The sequence below is a fragment of the Dipteris shenzhenensis genome, chromosome 15 (assembly GCF_047967505.1).
Source record: "Dipteris shenzhenensis isolate YYH24624 ecotype China chromosome 15, Dip_SZ_1.0, whole genome shotgun sequence".
Classification (NCBI taxonomy): Eukaryota; Viridiplantae; Streptophyta; class Polypodiopsida; order Gleicheniales; family Dipteridaceae; genus Dipteris; species Dipteris shenzhenensis.
The window spans coordinates 44,108,149-44,132,750 of NC_141610.1; the positions used below are offsets into that span (position 1 = coordinate 44,108,149).

Below are 24,602 nucleotides of genomic sequence, written 5' to 3' on the forward strand. Positions count from 1 at the left end.
AAACGTCTCGTATTGTGTTTCTGTCAGCACTGTTAAGATGACAGGCAGACTCAGCCATGACAAAGGCGAGCACTAAAGGAGAAGGCCAAGCCGTTCATTGAAGCTAAAAGTGCTTGTGAAGATATTTTATTTCAGTCTGTCCCAAACAAGATTTCTTAGCGAAAAAGCTGCTCTTTGCTATTATGTCACAACAAGCCAGTTGCACCTTGGCTGGTTACAATATTCAGAGAGAATGTATTGTACTTAACTTGAGGGGTAGCATTGCATTGCTGGCTACAGCAAAACGCATGCCAAATATAGACACACAAAAGCACACTTTTTCCTGTTCACACAATGACAAATTCACCACATGGTTTTGTGAGAAACCCCTACTCATGCATGCATGCATGTAGCTGTGCATACATAAGTATGTGCGTAGGCAAGCAGGCAGCCAAGCATGCGCGCACACAAAATTATAACCTTGAATTGACACCAAAAAATAGTCATGGCATGCCTTGTAACTGATGAGAATACCCAATCGAAGAGAATCACAAAAACAATATGTGGCAGCTGTACTTAATAAACTGGTCACACATCAATGGCATCCAGGGATGCAAAAGAGAAATGGGGCAAAATCCATCAAAGGCTAAAAAAGTGGTCCTTGACAGTTTTGCAAATGAAGAATCTAGATGTGGAAGCCATTTACAATGAAAGATTGAAAATACAAAGAACCTAGACGTGGACATTATTTTTAATGAAAGAACCAAAATATATCAAGCTCTCTCTCTCTCTTCTCTCTCTCTCTCTCTCTCTCTCTCTCTCTACACAACACCACACACACACACACACACACACACACACAAAACCAACTGTACCTGTGAGTATGTGCATGTGACTAATCAGAAAAACAACTCATAATGATGACTAAAGATTGACTTCCCGCAGGGACTTAGAGCACATCTTTTTGTTCTGCTGTAGGAACCCAGTTATACAAAGCATGTCTGATGCCCTGAGTGCATATTTGACGCACCTGAAGCTGGGAGTACACTGTACATTATTTCAAGTTTATAAGATGCATAGACTTTGCTTGACTGCACATAAGTAACAAGTATGAACAAAACATAAATGAAAGTAACCCTCTATCATGGTAAGGCATAAAACAGCATCAAGTAAGACCATTATGATGCTCAAGCATGCCCTAATCACTACTGTTGCCCTTCTTGTGAAGGAGTAGATGTGTAAGTCCGTCTTCGCAGCTGGGCCTGTGAATCATATGGTTGTTGCAAGTAGATTTTTGTTGGATCATTCGGGTCCACATACCTGAAACCAAGAAAAGAAGGCAAAGTCAGAAATGTTTAAGCAGTGCATACACATCAAATAACTGATATCCAGAGGAAATTCCTTGTTCGCTGCCTGTTCCTCCTACAAAAGTCACAGATGTTTCCACACCCACACATCCAAGTATACACACAAGTACACACTCGATAGATTTTGAAATAGCACTTTGACCAAATCATGTGAAAGGATATAACAAGGACTACTCACGCATGGCGAAGAATTTCATCGGTTGGTGGCGGAGATGTGGGAATTGGATCATTGTAAGGGCGTGAGTTGGTATGTGGGGTATTCTGTTGAAACTGTCTTGCAGCCTTCAGGAGGGTTAAGAACAATGGCACAAAGGTCCCACAGCCTCCGTCTTTGAAGGTTATCTTGAAGGAGTGAGGGGAGTAAAGAGCTCTATGTTCCCCATCCGGAATAACCTGTTTCACAACCCAGATTTCCTGTGTAAACTAGGCATCATTCGGGTATGATTCCAGGATATCATCAGCATGATAAACAACACATTGACGAACCATGTCCTAAAAAAAGGATTTAATGCAGATATGTTGCAATCTCCCTATCGGGACACCATTAATTACCGGGTAAACTTTGCCGGTGATGTTATTCGCAAAGAATATCGGTTGATTAAACCTCTCTTGGTGTATATACAACTGCACCGTGCAACCTTGATCAGAAGATATCCATTGCAAGGCCCAAAATAGTCAAACGTTAAAATACTTGATCTACACGACGTAGACAATCTAATAATGACCGTCTAGATGATGTAGATCGCAATTAGCTTTAAAAACTGTCCAAAAGGAATCTATCGATCTAGAGTCAAAGTGGCATACTAGGGGCATGTCAAATGCAACAAAGTTGCCAACTGGCTTATTAGCAACGAAGACCAGTCGGATATTGGAGAGATAAATCGTTCCTTTTGTTGAGACTTTCCCTCCAGGAACACTGTACAGCAAGTAACCTCATCTTAAAGAAAACAAGGAAGTTTAGTATAAATTACGCAGGGCTAGCACAAAAACTCTACTTACTCAGGGATCTTGTCGACTTCAAACTCCACATTCGGGCGAACAAGGAGAAAGATTTCGTTAAAGAAGGGGACGGGCATGCCGGTAGGGAGGAGAGGGGGGTTAAGAGCCATGGATGGGAGAGAAGATGAGGGATTGTGGAAAAGAATAGAGCCCTGATTGCTGGACTGTTGGAGTTGAAATGTGTCGCGAATCCTTTGGGGTTGCTTAAACAGGATGAGTTTTATTCTTCAAACAAGATACGTTATTTCATCGCCACCTACCTATCTATATAATTCACTTTGTTAGCCCACTCGATGGGTTGGAACTTTTGGGGGCGGTTGGGTTGGACACACCACGCCCACTGCTTACGAGTACTTGTACTCGCTTGTTATTAGCTCTGCCCCACTAGAAGCAACCTATCGCAACCAGATGGCTTTGTGTCTCAAGGGGTGATGTCCGTGCTCGTTTCCTTTCTCGCGACTCCATACATTTCCGTCTTCTCTCTTCCTGTTTCGGGTCTCTCTCTTCCTTGCCGCGATTGTCTGTAGTTGCCAGTGTCCACATGTTTTCCTAATCGCCTTATTCTCAGCTTTCCGTTTCTCTAATTGGCTAGTCGGTTCTCTTTCCTGGAGCATAGTCAACTTTCTGTTTCTCTAATTGGCTGGCCGATTCTCTTTCTTGGAGCATAAATTCTGGTTGATTTCTGTTAAGCGGGCAAGAAGGTAAGACGAGGCCAGTGAGGAGATTGTCTAATCAACTCTCATCGCAGGTTTGAAAATTTCTTACAATGCTTGCAAGAAATGCGTAACATGCGATATATAGCATGAGCTTGTAATTGATCAAACAGGAAAATCATGGGCAATGATTCTGGCACCTTGTGCCTCTTGTTCTCTCTCTCTAGAAGTGTCATCTTCACAAAAATGTTGCTCTCTTAAACGCGAGAGCACGTGTTGTCCCCTTTTACATGGTTAGGTGGGGACAAGGACACGCTATTATTGCATGATTTCTATTATGGTTCTACGGGTCTTGAGGCCATGGTCCAGAGGTTGGAAGAAAAAGTGGCAATTCCATTGTAAATCTATCTTAAACCAATTGGTCTAAGATCGCATCGTCGACGACTTGGAATAATGATGACGATAGATTCCTATCCTAAGCCCATGGTAGTCCAAGAGAGTATCAAAATGCCACTCTATTCAATCTAGTTGCAAATCGGGGTAGATTACCACACCACCAAGCAAATAGTAAAAGTATACCAAAATGTTGCAGGGCACTTTAATATAGCAGTTGTGGCTAAATTAATTAATTAACAAACATATATATGTAGAGAAAGAGAGAAAGAGAGAGAGAGAGAGAGAGAGAGAGAGAGAGAAAGGCGGGGGTGGGGCTGGGGCTGGGGGTGGGGGGGAGATATATACTTATGGTAGAATTTGATGGGGAAAACTTAGTGGATGACAATGCAGAACATGGTCTTTATCATGCGGCATTGAAGACCTTTAAGAAGGCAACACAACCCCAATTTCCTCAGCTTGACTACACGTTTTGATGTATGCCCATTAATGTTGACCCTCATTTTGAGGCCTTTGAGCCATTTATATATGCACTTTGTGATGTAAATGGGCAACCCTATGGTAAGTATGCACGTGTAAAGCTTCAACCCCTTCTCTAAAACCTATAATACAACTACATGACAGTGTGTAGCTTGCAAAGTTGAACACCTTTACTTTTCATATCACTTTGATTCAAGGTGTGTGTGCAAAGAAATGATCAAATTTGGTGTGGCTTTTTTAAATGGTAAAATCAAAGCCAAAAGTGAAAGGGGTCCACTCAAACCCCATGCTTGCAATGCTTGAGAGATCTTTGGAGGCTACGAGGCAGAGACAAGGCTACTAGAAGAATCATCACCAGGGGGGAGAGGATAACGATTTGAGGGATTATTGAGAAATACGACCCACCAAAAGAAGGGAGTGAGCTTGAGGACATGGTTTTTGAGAAGGAGAATCTAAGATGGCCTTCTGGGAAGTGATGATTGGCCCCTTTGGATCGTGAATGTTTGTATATCACCTCTTGAATGTGGAATTTCTACATTTGAGTTGTGGGATCATTTGCTATGAGTAAAGTTTGGATCGTCAATCACCTTTGAGGCATTTCTTTTGTTTGCTTGCTATTTGAGTACACGATCATCATGTTGAACTTCTTCAAGCATTTGGCAACTTGTTTGCATGGAGATAAGAGGATGGGTAGGGTTTTTATTGCTCTTGTAGTTGTTGCAATGCATTTAATTTATGAGCGGACATCATCACAATTTTGGGGGGCTAATGTTGATGTCTTTGGGAGTCAAAGAGTGGGTGATGACATGCACATTCTTATTGGAGTCACAAGATGCATGAATCCAAAAGTTAAAAATTCTTATTTGGAAATTTTTTCACAGTTGTATTTTAGGAAAGAGGAATGAAATCCTTGAATTACTCAACTACATAAATTAAACAAAATTTCAGAACCCATACAATATAGCCCTGTGCATTCTAATATAATTAAAGGGTTCACGCCATAGCACATTTCAAAATCCAAACGAACTACAAATTACTTTGCTTTGCAAGTTATGATGTTGCTCTCTTTAAAGATTTGACCCCTGTATTTAAACAAAAGAGCGGGGGGGGGTTGAAGTAAGGATTTAAATTGTATGAATATATTCAAAGAAAACCATTTTTCAGATTCTCATCCCATTGAGTCGACAATATGGGGAAGGGGTTTTTATTCAATGCGGTGAGAGTTGGGGGGAGGGGTTTATTGGAAATGGATCCACACTCCCTTGCCTGTTATTCAATCTTGTCGATCCTAGTAGTGATGCTAGGATCGATAAGATTAACAAGGGGGGTAGGGATGCGATGATAGGATTGACGCGATTATGAAGCATTTGGCTCAATTAAGGAGAGGACTGTTTATCTTTTGATGAGGGAGAAAGATGTAAAACATCATATTGATGAATAATATGTTTTATTCCATGCGATATTTATTCATTGTCCCTTATCTCTTTCAGTCATCATGATTACTTTGATCAACAAAGCAAGGCTCCTAGGTTATGCACACCAAACATAGTTTCTGGTAGGATCAATGATGATATAGTGCTTACTGACATATGTTGGCTGAGTCGTATTGTTGACATCTTTGACCCACTATGCCCAATTTTAGAATGGAAGAATGTCTTCGTAATATGCTATGGCCCATCATTTACTCATTATTTATTGTCTTTCTCAATCATCACCAACCTACTTTGAATAACAAAGTAAGGCTCATTCAGGAAGGAGGTCAAGCATAGTTTTGGTAGGATCAAAGATGACATAGTGCTTACAAATGTGACGTTGGGCGAGCCTTAATATCGTCATCTTTGACCCACTATTTAGAATAGCAAACCAATGGGTGCATTGAAAAGTGTAAACATAGGGCCCTAGGAGCATTAAAGATGCTTCTCTTGATCTTGTGACCTGCCTTTGGTGGCACATTAAGAACAACAGATCTATGTTAACTAGCTTCATTTGCTTATTAGGCTTAAGGTTCTTTTCCTTTTTCTCAGCCCACCCTAGGACGAGCTTCAAAAATTTATATATCGCTAACCATTTCGAATTTCAACCCACAAACGACATCAAATAGATCTAATTTCATAAAGAAAATTCTTGTAGCAAAGGAAACTGCAAGTTTTCATTTTCCAAAACCAATACATATAAGCTGCATTGTATAATGTACATATAAGCTACAATACATAACTAGTAACAAGACATCTTCAAGCTATGTGGATTCTATTTTCACGAGCAATCACAAGAGGAATATAGCAAGGGGGAACTAGCAGCACTGTACTATCACTAGATTCACTTGGTGAGTCGATCAAAGCGGGCTCTTTGCCAGGACGCCTACCAAGAATCACATAAGAAACATCTACATCGATCAGTTCTGCCACCTCGTTCGCTTTTGTGTCTGCAGCAACACCCATCAGCTCAAGTACATCAACGTGTGAATCTACTCGAGGGATTCTAGGCAAATACTAGCTTTCACATCACTATCTGTAATAGAGAGGAGAAACCGTTGCCTTCCATAGCAAGTGAGCACGCCTGATGTCCATACTGCAACTATGAAAAGGAATGACCCAAGACATCGTGGAATAATATTACCCACTCTGTAGCATTGGAAGCACACACTTACTGAAAGGAACACCAATCCTACAGTGCATCTTATATTTCCAGAACATAAAGCAACAATCGAAGATACTCATGCTGTTCAAGCACACTCGGTTCTTCACCTCATCCGCACCATACCTTACATACAACTCAACGCCCATTTGCATGTCTTCGGCACTCATGTTCTTCTGGACTCTTCTGAAATGCAGAAGACCAACATCCTTCAAACAATAACCAATCATGCCATGAAGCGTATGCATCCTCGTCTTCTTCAACGCCCTACACATTACAATTCCACCAATGGGTCTCTCTCTATCCCATCGAATGCAACGTTGTATCAATTTGTTCATAGATAGGACACTCCCCATGATGATCCGACATACCCTCTTTAAATGGAGATAATGCAAAGCCCCCCCTCTATCCAATGAGCAAAGACCAGCCACACAACAACTCGACGAAAAATTCTCAACACGGACTATCAGACCCTCATCTACGTCTCCTCTCCCAATCTCGATAGTCACTCTGAGCTCCATCAGCTTTGAACCTTCGGGCTTCTTTTTGCCTAAGCCTGTTGGCCTACCCCTACCTCTCTTTCGAACCTCCTCCCTACACGTAAGTCTACTAACGCTCAACACCGTAACACCATCAAACATGAGAGCTTGCGAAACAAACACCTACGATCGTCAACACCATCTCGTGCACCTCAGCACCCTTCCTCACTCTATGCACATGGTCTTCCTCACGCTCTTCCACCTCGCTCTCCGCACAAAGTCCGTCCCTTCGAGCCATCCTCTTCTCTTGCGCCATCTACTTCAAATGCATCTCCTACTCGCCATCCCGCAAGGTGCACGGCTATAACTCGCAAGCTCTCCATCGTGCCACCCCTTAGAAGTACACGCACCACAGTACCACCACCATGTTCACAGAATGGGAGCACCATCGTAATCCATAATCACCTGACATGCTTGCCCGTTTAATTCTCGCCGTGCCAAACACGTGTCCTCGATCAAAGCGCAACCACCTGATCACCAAACACGTGTAAGTGATCTAACCGTTGCCACTAAGTTAACTGGAGTTAACTTAGCTTGCATTAATTAACCTAATGCCCACATAACTTAATCGAGTAACAACCCTCCCCACCCCCAAAAATTAATGCTAATACAATTTATCCAACATCGTGGTGCCCTATTTGTCGTCATTGGCCTTCATGTTCCTCATAGTAACACATGTTAGCTCTTATTCCTCCTTATGGTCAGAATTTGCTCTTCTCTATAACTTCTTTTTGGTCTAAATTTGTTCCCCTCTATGACTTCCTTCAAATCTTTTAGGTTTCAAGGCATTATGCCATGAGATTTTCAAGGCATGTGTGCATGATGTGCCTTGGGATTTTCAACCATAGACAAGATTGCATTAAGTTACCTAAATGTTAGTTCATAAAGAGCTATTTGAAACCACAGTGAGTCATAGAATTTATGGACATGATATAGCCATTCATATGCCTTTTCGTTATGTATGGGTACCATTACACCCCATTTTGAGCCATTTAGCATCAAACATAAATACTTTGGAATCCTTAAGAATCATTTGCATGATGTTTGTATGACTCCAACATGATCTCTAAGTTCTATAACTCCAACATAATCTCTAAGTGATCTAATTGTTCATTCATAAAGAGTTAGGGTGAAGCCACAGTGAGTCCTAGAATTTATTAACATCAATAGCCATTCATATGTATTCTCAATGTAGTATGAATACCGTTACAGCCCATTTGACATCAAATATAAACTTTGAATTATTTAAGAATAGTTTGTATAATGTCTTGTATGACTCCAACATAATCTCATTCTCTGGCAATACCTGGTAGTAACTCAACTCTCTGATGGGAACTCTTGCATGACTCCATTTAAGTGCATTGTGCTTTGCATCAACTGGAAAGTGATTGCCATGTGACCATTTTATATTTTTATGTCAAACACAGAAGACAAAATGGTAATTTAATAGGAAACAAGCACTCCCATTATTTGAAACAAAGTTGAATGCACATAGTTGTAAAGATATAACTAGCAACAAACCATAAGTACTTTAATAAGAAATACTTTTTCACATGATTTAAATCTAAGTCGGTAAAGAACCAAATAGCAACAAGACATTGGCATGTGTGTACCTTGTCAAGCCCTCATATAAATTTGGTCTATGTCCTCATAATGTCCACGTAGACTTTGAGGGTAGGTAATGTGAAAAGCCCCTTGCCTTGCCTTTCCCTCTCGTTTAGTTATTGGTTGCCATACTCTTGCTGTCCATACTTCACATTTTAGAGTAAGATCTAGAGTTCTCAGGTGTGATCTCATGGATGATTCAATTTTCCACTGCCTGTCGTAATAGAGTACTAGAAGCTCGGACTTGAGGTAGAAGTACCGACAGCGTCTGAAACATAAAACTTGAGAACATCAAAGGCCAACAGATTATAACACCACCAGACTAACAATAGAAACTGTTGAAAATTTCCACTATGGAACCAAAGTTGTCAAACAAGACTCCGAAATTGGCTAGTAAATTTGGAGTCTTGGGTTGACACAATGACTCTAGGAATGTGATAACTAGGATACCACCATTGGATAAACAACCAAGCTGTGTCTTGTCCATCAATTGTGCTCTTGCATGGAATCAATCGAACAAATTTACTAAATCTGTCCACAATGGTCGTGCTCGTGGTGCTCCTAGAACTAATGGCTGGTGGTAGGTCAATGATAAGATCCATGCTGTTTGTTCCAATGGCTCATCCGTGATCTCAAGGGAATGGAGTAAACCTAGCAAACTTCCATAAGAGACCTTCACTTTTTGGCATATCTGACAATGAATTAAGTACTCTTTCACATTGCTGCAAAGATGTGGCCAAAAAAGCATTCTTTCGAGCTTCTCCAAGTGCCCTAAACACCCTGGTGTCTGCCAGCCATGGAATCAGCCCCCGTACCAAGGAAGTCTATTTTACACCATGATGATAGATTCCTTTGGAATTATTTTGGTGATTCACTAGTATACGCGGAGCAAGGAGTTATTATTTCCTCTGCACCCCCTCCAGATGAGGGTAGAAAAGTAAGAGGTGAAATGGGAAGGACAATTACAGGATATCCTCTGCACAATTTGAAGTCGTCCACAAAAGCTGGGTGCAGATGGAATAGTGTACACAATATTCTAATGTTTACGCATCTCCGCTCAAGAGTACTGTCCACCCCTATTTATAGCAAGCCGCAATTATAGCCAACAAAAGCGGGAAACAGGTCCTATCAGATGAAAAGAGCACCATGGAGTGGGCATGCCCATGAATTAATAAAGATACCTACACTCTGCCTTTTGAAGCCCATCCATACATTCACAAAAATCCTCATCATTACCCCAAGATGACATTGACATGCAGTTAAGGCTGCTGTTTGTACAGTACAGCTGACAAGAGTTCGATTTTCCATGGTTTAATGTGTCCTAAGCAATAGAGAAGCTATGGAATCCCACACACTGATGACGTCTATATGAAGCTAAAGATTTCAAATACGAAGATGAAGGATGAGGGTTCATGCCTGTTTTTTATTAAGACTCCCAGTCTCAAAAGGGGACAAGCAAATGATCTTGGATATCTGAGAAACCTGCTATAGCATGTGGGTTTCTGGTACCCGCACCCCCAAGGCGGAACCTTGGATACTAAAAAATGATTCAGAATGGTACTGCTGCAGTGAAACCACATTTACATAAAAAATCATTCCAACCTTTCATGTCATATTTCACCTTTGTAAAATCAAATGGCCGCTTTCACCTTTGTAAAATCAAATGGTCGCTTGGCATCCAAAGACTACAGGAAGCTAACACCGCAGAACTCCACAGGCAGGGATTCCCTATCTTCTATCATCATTTGTCTCCCTTTTCCCTTTTTGAGACTGGATCAAAACTTGGCATGAACCCCTCATCCTTCAACTTCATATTTAAAATCTTTAGCTTTATATAGACGTCGTCAGTTTGTGGGTGGCTTTTGTCTCCCACTGTGAAATCATGTACTTTGTTGTCAACCTCAATAAAGGCATTCCCTGGCTTCTTCCATGCATCTGCATATTTTCGCAGCTGTTCTACTCTGTTTGCGTTCTCCCAATTGCTAGCATCAATATAAATACTTGACATAAGGACATAACCAGCTGCATGTTCATATTCAACTTCTCGAACATGATCAAAACATAGGCTTGCCAGTGTCACATTCCCATGTACTCTGCAATGGCCAAGCAAGGACTTCCACCCAACAATATTGGATCCAAAAGGTGCGCTTTTAAGTAAATCTGTGGCCTCATTCAAATGTCCTGCACGGCCAAAAATGTCAATTAAGCAGTTATAATGGTCTATTGTTGCCACTAATTGGTAGTCATCCCTCATTGAAGTGAAATGGTAGCAGCCTTCATCCACTAAACCCACATGGCTACAGGCAGATAGGAGAGAGACAAATGTCACGACATTTGGCTTCAAACCTTCTCGTCGCATATCATTAAAGCAGTCTTTCACACGTTGATAATCATTGTGCTCAGCAAATCCTGTAATTATAGCATTCCATGTCACGACACTTCGTGTTGGCAATTTGTGGCACACTCTATGTGCATCCTCCAGGCTCCCACAATTAATGTACATGTCAATAAGAGTGCTCCCAACATATATGTTACACTCAACCCCTCTTTCAATGATTTGTGTATGGATCAGCTGGCCGTGATCAAAGGCTGCTATGCTGGAACAAGCGTTCAGAATACTCACAAATGTGATGCAGTTTGGCACAACGCCCATCTGTTGCATTACCTGAAATAACTGGATGGCCTCCTGGCCTTGCCCATGCTGGCCATGTAGTGCAATCATTGCACTCCACGTCACTACATCTCGCTTTCTCATTGTCCTGAACATCCTGCATGCGTCCTCAAGGCTTTCACATTTGGCATACATGTCAATGAGGGCATTAGCAACAACTATTTCTGAGTCAAAATCACTTTCAATGATCAAGGCATGGATCAGTCTGCCTTGCTGTAGGGCTGCTAGATTGGAACATGACTTCAGCATACTGATATATGTAACATCATTTGGCTCCAACCCCTCCTTTTGCATTTCCTGAAAGAATTGGAAAGCTCTTTGACCATGCCCGTGCTGAGCATAGCATGCAATTATTGTATTCCATGTCACACTGTTTGGTTTCAGGCCCTCCACTTGCATTTCCAGGAAAAGCTGGAGAGCCTCCTGATGATCCCCATGCTGGGCATATCCTGCGATCATTGCACTCCATGTCACTACATCTTCCTTTGGTGACCTATCAAACACTTCTTGTGCATCCCCAAGACTTCCACATTTCGAATACATGTCAATAAGGCTGTTGCCAATGACAACATCTGTCTCAAACCCTTTCTGAATTAATTGAGCGTGGACTAGCTTCCCCTGTGGCAGGGCTTCAGTGCTGGCACAAGCTTTGAGGACAGCAGCAAAAATGTAGCCATCAGGTGCTACATTTGAGTCTTGCATTTGATGATACAGTTTGATAGCCTGCACACCACATCCAAGCTTGGCATTTGCAGAAATGATTGCACTCCATGTAAATGCACTTGGTCTAGCCAAACTGTTGAAAACCTGGTTTGCTTCTGACAAACTACCACATATGGAAAACATGCGAATCACGTGGCTCCCCAAAAACGTGTTTGAGGCAAGTCCACACCTTATGATAAGAGAACATAGTTTCCTGCCTGCTGTGAGGTCTTTCTTACGGATGCAACCTTGTAGAAGACAATACACAAAATTGATGGATGCGTGGAGTCCTTGATGTTCGACAACTCTAAGTGCTTTATCAAGATGTCCCTCTACACACAGTTTTCTAAAAAATTCATAAGAAACACGATTCCTGCATCACCAGATGACGATTCAAAATGCCATCATTTTCAAATCACATTCTCCAAGAAAAGTATGCTCAGAAAACTTACAACATTTAGAAGTTCTGCAGGAAACTATGTTGCCTATTCAGATTATCAATTAACGAATGAAATTTTGAAATTTCACTTTGATGGACACCTACTGATCGCTGCAAAAGATTCTTCTTTATGCAGATCACGTGGCACTCTTGTCGTCCACACCCGAGGGGCTCTAGCGACACCTGGATGCACTGCAGGCTTTTTGTTTATCCCATGATTTGGAGGTCAACCTTGGCAAGACCAAGGTCATGATCTTTAACACCTCTCGAGCAAACATGCAACAGAAGCAATTTACTTTCGGTGGGTCACCAGTTGAGATCGTATCCTCATACACTTACTTGGGGGTCATCTTCTCCAGCCCGATCTTCACGATGAGACCAGCGATGCAGGCCAAACTGAGTAGGGGGTACGCCTCACTGGCTCGGCTAGAGAGACAGTGTTTCCACTCCCACTTTCAGGACCCTCGGACCAAGGCTCTTCTCTTCGACTCCTTGGTCCGACCAACCAGTATGTATGGCAGCCCTTGTTGGAGACCTGACATGTTAGAGATAGAGTGGACACGGGTGGAGCACCTACAGATCCTCATGCTCTCACGGATGATCCGGGGGAAACCATCTGTACCACATCACATCATTCAGGCCGAGTTTGGTGCTTCTCCACTCCAGCTAGATGCAGACTTTCAGACCATCACATATCTACTGGGTTAGATCATATGGGGACTGCACATCAGGGAGACAGAGGTTGCCATGGTTGGCTCTCGATTCCTCCATTAGGTTGGCAGCAGAGGGGGACGAGCGATGCTGGTATGCACGAACTCACAAATGGTTTGTGAGACTAGGGTTTCACATCGATAGGATACCTCCTTTTCAGTACAATTTAGATGCCCCTCCGGTACTCCCACCCACCATCCCGATCGGGCCACACACCAACCAGGTCATTCGAGAGGGTATCTTGCAGCTACACACCTTTAGGACCTAGTTGGAGCCGAGGGAGCTTCCAGTGAAGCTGAGTTTCTACAGAGATTACTGTCTTCGTATTTCGGAGGAGGGATTCATCACACCACCGGGGTACACTGAGCTTCATATGCCTCACTCACTATGGATCTCCATCGGATAGTTTCGGGTATCATCACACCGCCTCCGCATAGAGAGCGGCAGAGCAAAGGGGATCCCTAGGGAGCATCACATATGCATATTGTGCGACTGTCAGGAGGTTGAGTTGGAGGAGCATTTTATCTTCAGGTGCCTAATGTGCTACAAGATCCGAGGTCGCTACCACTGTCTCTTCAGAAACGGCTCCGGGCTCCTTTCTAGATTCCTCGCCTACCCAGATCAGAGATGCCTCGCGGCGTTCATTCACGAGGAGGTCCAACACAGAGAGTACTTACTCAGGCGACGGGGCTTGGCCACACCATCAAACACATCTCAGGAGCAGGATCACAAGAGGGAGAGGGGGAGAGAGAGAGAGAGCGGAGAGCTAGAGGGATAAGTGGAAAGGGCAGGGGGGCTAGAGGGGTAGGCAGAGAGGGTAGGGGGGGTATAAGGGATAGGCGGAGAAAGAAAGAAAGAAAGAAAGAAAGAAAGAAAGTCTATTAACGTCCACTGGAGACCAAAAGGTCTATGGGACAGCAAGAAACCCTCTAGTACATCTACTTTAGGGAGGGCACATGGCAGCTCCCAAGGAGTGCAAAAAGCAACCCTAATTATTTAGAGTACCTACATGATATTCTGGAAGAGTAAACAGCCATACATCAGTTTAAGACTGAGAGTCTTTTGTTTTGATTTAAACTCTTTGATTAGTGCTACGCCTTCACGGTAAACTGCCCATTTCCATCTTTTCTGGCAGCCCTCACTTTAGCTAATTCAGTTGCCTTAATCTTGAGTTGAGTTTGTGTAAGCTCTTCTGCTATCCATACTTTGGTGCCCTTAAGCTTGTAAGATTGTCGAAGAAGCTTGATCTGCATATATTTTTTTACTTCAGTGTAAGGATTGCATGACCTCTATAGTGCAAAATAGAAGCTAGCCTAGAGGAGTCATCATCCTGCTCATCATCATTCGCCCATTCAATGTTGGGCAAGCTTGATTTGATCTTTGTCAATATTTCACTATATGTGTCCTCCTTTTTGTACCAATCTTCTGCGAGCACCCCTATTCTAATCTTCAGCGCATTATCACGTCTAGCTTTGTGTTCTTTAAACTCTGCTTGGATATCACACTTACTTGCTTTGTTGTCCACTTCCACAATCACTTCCTTCTTAGCAGTTTGTACTTTAGTGTGAACAAGATCTTTGACTGTAGAGACTAGCTGCAGGGTAGGGGGGGAATCCTTACAAGATTTTACAGCCTCATCAATTACTGCCTGCTTACCAAGCCCTTCCAGGATGTGAAGTCGGGCCTTTACTTCTGCCAGCTCCAATAGTAGCTCTCTCACTGCCTGCTGCAGATAAAAAATCTGATCTTGCTGCCCGAGGATGGGTCGTTTTGAGCCTTCTTGTTGGTAATTCCGTGCATATGGAGAGGGTGTCATGGTTGCAACTGTAGAGTACCGAGTCTTGATGGCTGTTGAAGGAGTTGAGGGAGTTGAGGGGGACTTGGAGGAGAGCGTAGGCCAGTCCATAGTTGGTTGTATGATGAACCCCCTGGCTTAACCTAACCCCCGAGTTGGGTTTAGGGTTTAGCCCAACTTGGGGTTAGAGAGGGAGGGAGGGAGGGCTAGGGGGTGAGGGCGGAGAGGATAGGGGGTAGGCAGAGAGGGTAGGGGAGCTAGGAAGGGTAGACGAAGAGGGTAAGGGGGGCAGCGGGGCTGAGAGAGCAGGCTAAGGGGGTACGGGAAGGAGAGGAGAGGGCCGGCTGAGGGGAGGAGCTGAGGTGAGAAGAGAGGGAGGGCTGCAAGGGGGGCTATTCGGCTGAGAGGAGAGAGGAGAGCTGAGGGAGGAGGGCTGAGAGAGGAGAGCACAGGTCGGGGAGGAGCAGCAGGTGTGAGGATGTGAGGAATCACAGAGTCCGCCGTAGTCCCTATAATCAATGCTAGGGCGTGGGCATCTCTATCCTCCCATGCTTCTCGGTCTACTGGTATAAGTATCCTCCCCTTGTTGTCCACAATGTCCTCCGGCTTGCCTTTGCTTGCATTGTCAGCTTCCACAGTTTTTGAGACACTTAATGACTCCGGATCTTCACCTTCTAGATAGGATGGTTAGTCCCATCCAGTTTCCCGGACTCTCCAAAGCTAGGAATGGTGAAAGAAGAGGACTGTAATGTGCACGCTAGGGACAGGCAGGTAGATACGGGCTAGAGTGCTATCCGTGGGAACAAGGGTCAGCAGGATTGTTTTTTGCTTTTTTTGACGTGTGTGCTTTTTTGCTTGGCAGACACTCTTCCCTGAGGCTGTATAGGGAGTCCAGGGCCATAGTTGCACACACCCAAACAGGGAGGAGCAGAGCATGGACCAGTGCAAGATTTCACCAGGCGGTATAAGATGCCAAGGGTGAGGTATGGCTTGCAGGGCTGGCAGTTCCCATGAGGCTCTCTAGCCTGTGGCTCGGGGGGATGCTTGGATTCTACAGGTTTGCTACACATGAATCAGATGTGTATACATTGCAGCATGCTACTTCCTACACAAACATCTGATTACACTAGGATTGCCTCTAGGAGGGGACAACAGGTCTCACCTTTCCTGATGCTTTATGAGGACATCTAGAGAGACACATAGCTGGGGGAGATCCTACCCATAGGGGATTCAGGCAGTGATAATAGATTTCCATAAGGATGGCATCATAATTCCATCTACACGGGAGAGCTCAGTCACAGATCGAAGAACGTCAAACTGGTTCCACTATGAGAGATATTTACTAAGCATGTGCGCCACTCATAAGATGCTCATCTACATTGGGTTACAGAGAACGCAAGGATCAGAGAGATACACATGCTACCCACACATGGGTGGTCACAGTGGTGTGAACTACATTATGGGATCCCAGGGGCCTTCACCTCACAGTTCAACCCTCATGCTAGGAGCAAACCATTTCCATCTATCTAGGAAAAGTGATGAACTATGGACTTAATTCACTAAATTAAACTTTGGGGTAATTTTGGGTTAGGATCAATAAAAGGTGAAAAAGAGTGGTAGCTACACCTCAGGTCCTAGAGGAGAACATCTATAACATTATGTCATGGACTGGGGTTAGAGATTTTTTAAGGGCTACATGAGTGTGGCAAGCCCCCACGTACATCCATCGTGGATGAAGGGGATGGTTGCCACATGGTACCATTCTATTGGTCTATCTCGTGTGACCTTGCCACTTGTCACACTGACATTCACTCACCCTCACTCACTCTAGGGCAGCCAATCAAATGCAAGTATGCATCTAATGCCCTAGATTCCCCTAGCTATGATTTTGAAATCATCAGCCTTATCTCGAATGAGACAGTCCCCTTCATCAAATTCCACCTTCTTGTTCTGTTTAGTAATGGCACTAATAGATAGTGTGTTTCTCTTCAAACCTGGAACATACAAAACGTTATGAATGTCCCATATATCTTTATTCAGTATCCATATTGGTGTATTACTGGTACCGTTGTTTTGATGAAGTCTGGAGTCTCCTAGTTCTACATGGTCACTGTCAGTTTTCTCTAAGTCGGAGAACCACTCCTTGTGTGAAGTGATGGGAGGCTCCCGAGTCAATGATCCAAGACTCATCAGTTTGGCCAGAATTATGTGGTTTTGAGATAGCTAAGGCTTTCTCAGAATTACTAGTCTAGTGCATGGCTATATTAGCAGTGTCTTTACCACTACGTTTAGACCCGCGTCCAACCATATCTACCTTTTTCTTCGAACATACAGAAGCGAAGTGGCCAGGCTTCCCACAATAAATGCAAGTCCTTTCTTCTTTGTGTCATTTTGTTCATGCTGATTATGTTGAGACTCGGAAGTAAAATTCCGCTTTGGTTTAGGGCTGAATCCAGGCTTCAAATTTTATCTTTATTTTTAGCCATAAAGGCTGTATGATCCTGATGACCTAACGTCTTTCTCTACCTTTTGGTTCCCTCAGTAATCAGGCAACCATGTAGTTAAGTGGGATGATGCTCTCGGCATGGTGACAAAGTTGTCCCACAAGTCTAGAAGACTGTTGAGAGGAAGATCAACTATCTATGTTGATCTATTAGATTCTTGAGCTGATTCAAATTTCATTTACATTTTGACCCTCTCGCATTCTAAGCCTACTCAATTGTCCTTTAATGACCAAGGTTTTTTGCGCACTATCATCTTCATAGGTGTTCTGTAATGTCTTCCAGGCTTTCAGCTGGAGTTTTTAGATTTCTAACAACAGGGACTATGTTATCCTTGATGCTAGGATTCATGAGAGTCTGAGCCTATTGGCTTCTCATCGTGACTCCAGAAATTCTCTCTTGGACATTTTTCAATCCCATTATTTATATATAACCCACAACTTTCGAGCTTTAAGAGCTTGAATTTCCAGATGCTATAGTTAGTCCCATCCAACCTAGCACCTTCTAGAAAGGGACATACATTGGTCTAACTCATCATACCTTAACTAGCATATCTGATAGAATATGTAATTGCGGTGTGAGCACTCTAATAGGGCAGATCATCATATGAAAGTGACGACACTCAAGCAAATGATTGATACTTTCTAATTGAAGCACAACAGAACCAGATCCAAATAGAAATAGGAACTAATCTCTTATCTATATTCAAACTCGACAAGGAATGATGATGATGCTCCCCCTCGAACCCGACACCACCTCCAAGCAACTGGTGCTCTTCTCTCAATGTGAGAGGATCTCCTGGATATCGTAAAACAAGGCCCACATATTATAATTGGCAATGTGTATTGCCCTTCTTTGTGAAAATACAGGATCAACTAATCAATGAACCAGGGTGTACAAGTGTAAGTGATGAAGCAAACACACACAAATAATGTGTGTCTTCAAAAGCCCTCGATGCGAGGCGCTTGTGGAGCTCAAGAAGCACAAAAAAACGCCTCCAAACGGTGAGGCTGGGAAAAATACCTGATGGCCAGGCTTCAGGTGCCCTATGACCAGTCAAAATGAACAGAACGGCTTCAATCAAGCTTATGGTGACCTTAGATGTTGTGTCCTACTCGAAAAACAGCTTGTAGATGCCTTATATATAATTCCTTCAAGACTCATCCACGGAAAAAAAGGGATTCTGTCGACCAAGATGTCGCGTCAGCCCGGCAGCTATGGATGCTCTCTTCTCTAATTTAGTTGACGGAGGTCTTCAACAAGGCTCTAGCCCTCTTTTGCTCCTTTTTCTTATTTGCCCTCTTTCTAGGTTCAAGCGTTGAAGATTGCACTTGTTCAATCTTCAAAACCAATCAAAGAGCCTGTGTAGTACATGCAGCTATGCTGTTCATCCGATCTCTCCAAACTTTGCGTCATATATATGCAAGAGCAGATTCTTGATGACGCAGTTTCTTGATGCGTTGATTGCAGATATGAGGTGTCGCTCCTCTGATTGTGCGCTAGCTACAGCTTCTTGTTGACTTGGTTCACTTGCTAGCTAGCTCTTCAAGCTACTTCGTGATTTCTTTGCCACTTATTGAAACGATCACTTCCCTCAAGTACTTAATGTAGCTTGTCGCTCCAACTTACATTGTTCCGCCGCCTGGTTCACTGCTTTGCTGTGTGACTTTTCCTACAGGTTATTCCGTCAAAAGACATATCGTGATGCCTCAGATTCACTGTCTCCTTCAGCCTTTGCTGCAAATCTACATCAAGGCTTGCAGGAGGTGACTCTGTGCAAGTCTTCTAGGCTGTTGTAGGTCTTCTTCCTTACCGAGAGGATCGTTATCACGCTGCACGTCAGGAGCTCTTCTTTGCAGGTTTGCCAGGGATATTCACCCTTCCTCCTCTACAAATTCTAGTCCTCATGAACTGGAAAGGTCTTGCAAATGGCTTGCCTCATCTTTGTCAAGAGAAGATGATTTCGCAAAGGCTGTATCATGGGAAAGCCCTGAAAATTTCTGGAAGAAGGGTTCAAGAAAGAAATATATCCTTGAGCTTATGTGGTCCTTGAATGTCAAATCAGTTGAGGCAAGTTTAGTTCCTGAATCCTGAGATTCATAGACAACTATTCTAGGAAGACCATGGGTGATACTTCCTAAAGGAGAATTCTCACACCCTTAAGTACTTTGATCGATCCGGCGATAGTATACCAGTTTGGACTTAAGAGGGGGCTTTTTTGTTCTGAGGTGCAAGTGTCCATGCAGGGAAGCAGACCTTGCACTCGCGGGAGTACCTTATGTTGGAGTCATGTACAATTACCAGACCAGAGGAGGGTACCTAGCACCTGTGGTGGCCAGGGAGAAATAGTTCCGAGCTTCTTCGACAGTACGAGTGGTTGTTTTCAGCGTGAAGGAGAATCAGACGATGGATTCCTCCAGTTGTTCCAACGGCACACCCAGCTCTTTGGTGTCTCTTTTCCATCTAGAAGGTGAGAGGGGGTGTTGGAGGTCAACATTTCCTTATGTCACCTAGAGAGAGAGGGCCTTGCTTGTGGATGTGCCCGCCCAATGAGTGAGGCTAGGTAGATGAGTGAGGGTCAGTGTTGTGGGTGTACCCGCCCCTCTTGAGGCTTAGGGGGCCCTCTGGGTCTGTTGGTAGGATGCCTTGTGCTGGAGGGGTTGCTTGCCATGTGCTGGGCTGTTCAAGGCGGCTTTTTTTGGGGTAGATAGCTCGACCCACTAGTCGGCTATTTGGCAGAGGTGGGCTGATCTCTTGGTCGGCCACCTAGGCTGGAGCACATCCCCTCATAGGGCAAGAGGAGGCCAGTGCCTAGAGGGCTTGATATAGGTGCCACGAGGAGCACATGTAGTCGGCCTATATGGCAGGTGGGGTCGGCCTATGTAGTCTGTTGGTCGGCCACTTGATGAGGGGTTGAGGGCCTATTTATAAGCACTCCCCCTCCCATTGTTTTCTATCTTCTTGTGTGGTTTTTGCCTTGTGATCTAGAGGGGTTTTCCAGGAGATCCCTTGTGCAGTCTCTCTCCCTCTTTCTCCCTGTGTGCATTTCTTTACTGAGTGCTCTCTCTCTCTCTCTCTCCCCATTGTGTGTGTCCATTCCGCTGTGCACTCTCACACCATCATGGATGAAGGGTGGTTGCCACATGGCACCATTCTATTGGTCACATCTCACTAACTCTAGGGCATCCAATCAGATGCAAGCATTGCATCTATTGCATGTGTTTGGTGCATTCTGATTGGGTACATTGTGTCAATGTGCTACATCGGCTGGGTTGAAGCTCTCGCTTCTATGAGAAGCTACTGGGAAGCTTCTGCATCCTTACCTCCACACCTCCTCAATTGGTTTGCTATACTTTGGGTTCATTGTGCATTTGCACTTTAGGTGCTACGATTTCAGTTATACGCTTTTATCCCAAGTAGTATTGGCATTTCAGTTTGTAGCAATTCCATTGTGTGTACATCTATATTTGCACTTTAGGTGCTACAATTTCAGTTATACGCTTTTATCCCAAGTAGTATTGGCATTTCAGTTTGAATCCATGAACTTCCCCAAACTCATCTCTAAAAATACAACACATAGTGCTGTTTCAATCTCATGGTAGTCACTCATAAGATTGCAAAAGAATTTATACATGGACAAAAACTTCACAAGGGGAATTTTGCATGTCCGCTAATACGGTAGAAGCATATATCTAGATGAATCCAGGAACATCCCCAAACTCATCCTTGAAAAATGCAACACATAGTGCAATTTCAATCTCACGACAGATTGAAAACCATAAACTCCATCATGCATAGGAGGGACTAGCTACTATGGCATCCCCACTGACGTCATTAGCACCCAACAGTGGGTGTAGACCATGGTATAAACATATGCTCTCACACATACAAACACACACACCCACACATACTTGAGCATCCATTAAAACAAAGGTTTTCCTACTGAGTTTTTGTCAGAATTTCGGAAGTGAAGGGCAAACTTAGCCGCGACAAAGGCTAGCACTAAAGGAGAAGAATAATAAAAAAGGAGTCCACATTCACTTCACTCAAGCTACAATTGCTTGTGAAGACTATATCATTTCAATCTTATCCCAAATGAGAAAAATGCTTAGACCATCTAGCTGATAGGGCAACGCACCACTTAAGATAAAATTTACGTAATATCAGCAGGCCGCAACGTGGATCAAACTTCACAAGGTGAAATTTGCATGTCCATGCTAATAAAGTAGAAACATATATCTAGGAACATCCCCAAACTCATCCTCTAAAAATAAACCACATAGTGCAGTTTCAATCTCACAATAGTCACTAATAAGATTGAAAACCATAAGCTGCTAACCAAGAGATCAGTTTCATCGTCATCACTACTAAAATGAAGAGATCAGGTCAAAGAGATTACTGTCGCAGGAAGAAGAAGATGGGTTGTCACATCATCCAAAGGTTCAAGAACCTTTAAAATGAGTAGCATGACCCATCTACGACAGCTTAGAGACCCGCTCCGTTGGGGCTCAAGGTTGGGATCCTTGATGTTCAAGGAGTAAAATTTTAGGTTTTAATTTACAAATCTTTGTATTTGAATGATTTTTACAAAAATTTCAAGTTCGATCTTTAGCATTGCCTTTAGTGGGAAAAAATGCTTTCAGTAACATTCTCTCTCTCTCTCTCTCTCTCTCTCTCTCTCTCTCTCTCTCTCTCTCGATCTGAACGTTTGTATGCTTGCAAATTTTTAAACCAAACCCTAGCAGTGCCTTTATTTGGGGAAAAAATATTTTATACCAATACTCTCTCTTTATCTATGTGTGTGCGTGTGCGTGTGCGTGTGTGTGTGTGTGTGTGTGTGTGGACGCACGCACGTGTGTGAGGGTGTGTGAAAATCACCTACTATATGCTAATCTCTTATACCAACAACATAACAAAAGAACTTTTATAAACACAAAAAACCTACTAATATCTAAATGCAAGAGACAAAAAAATGTGTTCTATGAATAAGTGTACTTCAAATGATACATCCGAGAGCAATGTATGAATATGCTGGATATAATATGTGCATAAGCTCCCTAGAGACAAAACCCCAAAGACCACATAGTTCCTGTATCCTAAAAGGGACATAGAGGTGCTATGTGGTCTAATGATCTCAACAACTCATTGGGGAACTACAGCACAAAACCTTAAGTGTATGGGTCCCCCAAAAAGTAGGTCACAGATATGGACAGATAAACAAAGGAATAGAGCCATATACGAGGTCCTCCCTCCCATAAAGGGGCAACAAAATGAAATGTCCTAATAAAAAAAGCCCACGTCTATTTACTGTGGTCCCACACGGAAGTCGTTTGTCGTAGTAATACTCTGGAGTCTCAGAAATCCATATCACACCTATGCAAGGCAAATAAATCAAGTTAAAGAATCACAATTGCCAAACCAAAAGACTTTTGCAACTCATTAGTTAGAATACTTACGTGTAGGAGAATGGATAAGGTGTAGAAATTGATATATATATAATCTCCATTTTGCCCGCGAAAGAAAGCATTCCATCCTACATGCTCTTTGTATCCCAAGAAATACACAGAGTCCTTTGAGGTCCATTGGCCCCCGCAACCCTTCAAGGAAGGATACGGCAGTATCCTTGATGCATGTATCCCCTAAAGACATAATCTTAGATTTAGAGTTCCAACAAAAAAATTGAATCGAGAATGAATCTATAAGAAAAAATAATATCAATCTTATACACTAATACATAGCTGAAATCAGTCTCACTTATTGCGAAAAAAATAAAGCCACAATAAGGATAGTTTATTGACCTGAGGTAAGATGCCCACTCCAATAAGCCAATCAGTAACTGTGGTATGGCTGGAGTTGTGGGACCTATATATTTCTAAATGTCAACAAATATATATTATTAAATAGATTAGGTTAGCATTTAGCTATTAAAAAAACATGCACCTATGATATTAGCCATTGAGTTGGTGGTGAATGCGAATGATTCATCCATCCTACCATATGGCAACAATAAAGATACATCGTGTTAAATACAGAGGAGAAAACCATTGGAATCACCAAATCGTAATAAGAGAGTATACTATGCACTTTATAATACAATAAAGACAACACAAATGGAATTTGGTCACCAAAGAAAGTCTCAGGAGGGTTTGAAAGACGAATAGCATACTTTAGCTTGTTGTTGTTGCCAATTGCAAAACTTCCTTGTATACAAAGTTGGTGGTAGAAACCATTTCTCCACCATCAGCATTGGCCACACTTGAAGATTCACCTTAACAAAATTTGATGATTGGACATGTGAGACAACCACATATAACTGCCCATGACTAAACATCGGGCGTCACTAGATACAAGCCAAGGATAGACATCATTTGGTCTTGTGATTTGTTTATTGTCATGGAAAATGCTAGTCGAACGGGAAATTTCTGCCTCTTCATTTCAAATGGAAGTTTCAAGCTAGTGGGAAGGAAAGTAATCCTTGGAATGAACACTTTATCTCTAGCATTGGCACCACTCATAATTTCAACTTCTAACACCTTCATGTGGAATTCTTTGCATATCAATAGGGTCCCATTGCAGAGTCCTTGGTGAGGATTTGAATTTCGTAACAAAATGATTGGAGCATTCATTTGCAGAACCAATAGATAAGGTGGGTATCCACCTCTAAGATCAAGGCTGTTGGGATACTCTATTGCATAATAGAAAGGACCTTCACTAGAGTTAATCACTAAATCTACACTTAGATACTCTTTTTCATTCCTCAACATTGCCCTTAGTGCAGTAGTATTGATTGCATCGACCTCAAGGTTTTGAGGTGCTAGAATAGCGCGGTCTTTGAAATATGGTGCATCATCCACAACTCTTGCAAGTCCTTGATACACCCATTGAATCAGGCCTTCCATGGACTTTGTATCTAAAAGCATTTTCGATGGAATTATGATTGTGCCTTCTTTTGTGCATCGATTTATCCCATTTCCAATGTCCTAAACCCACTGTGTGAGTTCATGCTCTGTTGAATCATCACCATTTTGGAGAATTTGCATATTTTGTATTAGCTTTAATACCTTAATGCATCTCCATATTTTTGAGTGGCATAATGCAACATTAACTATATCCTCTCATCTCACCTTTGGAACC

General features: G+C 42.8%; 3 protein-coding genes across 4 annotated transcripts; all 3 read right to left on the bottom strand.

The window, feature by feature from the left end:
* Positions 1-875: 875 nt before the first annotated feature.
* LOC147893863 (classical AGP protein) lies at positions 876-2,607 on the bottom strand. The gene is made up of 5 exons (XM_087386122.1): positions 2,346-2,607; positions 2,151-2,262; positions 1,899-1,970; positions 1,525-1,739; positions 876-1,299 (listed from the first exon to the last, which is right to left on the bottom strand). The coding sequence occupies exons 1-5, from the start codon at positions 2,453-2,455 to the stop codon at positions 1,185-1,187; spliced, it is 624 nt and encodes a 207-aa protein (XP_087242248.1). The 5' UTR covers positions 2,456-2,607; the 3' UTR covers positions 876-1,184.
* A 3,461-nt stretch (positions 2,608-6,068) lies between these two features.
* Positions 6,069-7,420, bottom strand: LOC147893864 (uncharacterized). Of its 2 annotated transcripts, XR_015542188.1 has the most exons (3): positions 7,168-7,420; positions 6,632-6,691; positions 6,069-6,293 (listed from the first exon to the last, which is right to left on the bottom strand). XR_015542188.1 is itself a non-coding variant. In XM_087385492.1 (2 exons), the coding sequence occupies exons 1-2, from the start codon at positions 7,298-7,300 to the stop codon at positions 6,103-6,105; spliced, it is 324 nt and encodes a 107-aa protein (XP_087241618.1). In that variant the 5' UTR covers positions 7,301-7,420; the 3' UTR covers positions 6,069-6,102. The 2 variants fall into 2 exon arrangements, 1 of the variants encoding a protein (XP_087241618.1); XM_087385492.1 differs by lacking the exon at positions 6,632-6,691.
* A 2,883-nt stretch (positions 7,421-10,303) lies between these two features.
* Positions 10,304-18,505, bottom strand: LOC147893865 (pentatricopeptide repeat-containing protein At5g16860-like; the record flags this gene model as incomplete). The annotated part of the gene is made up of 2 exons (XM_087386380.1): positions 10,304-12,395; positions 18,492-18,505. Coding segments are annotated over 2 exons (2,019 nt in total), but the record flags the coding sequence as incomplete, so codon positions are not given.
* Between the last annotated feature and the right edge of the window lie 6,097 nt (positions 18,506-24,602).

Bases quoted from the DNA above. Each gene is read 5' to 3' on its own strand.
- LOC147893864 (XM_087385492.1), bottom strand. From the start codon at position 7,300: ATGGCGCAAGAGAAGAGGATGGCTCGAAGGGACGGACTTTGTGCGGAG. The intron at 6,294-7,167 runs GTGTTTGTTTCG...GTGTTGCTGCAG, and splicing joins GATGGTGTTGACGATCGTAG to ACACAAAAGCGAACGAGGTG.
- LOC147893863 (XM_087386122.1), bottom strand. From the start codon at position 2,455: ATGGCTCTTAACCCCCCTCTCCTCCCTACCGGCATGCCCGTCCCCTTC. The intron at 2,263-2,345 runs GTAAGTAGAGTT...CTTGCTGTACAG, and splicing joins GAAGTCGACAAGATCCCTGA to TGTTCCTGGAGGGAAAGTCT. The intron at 1,300-1,524 runs GTGAGTAGTCCT...TCTTGGTTTCAG, and splicing joins GATGAAATTCTTCGCCATGC to GTATGTGGACCCGAATGATC.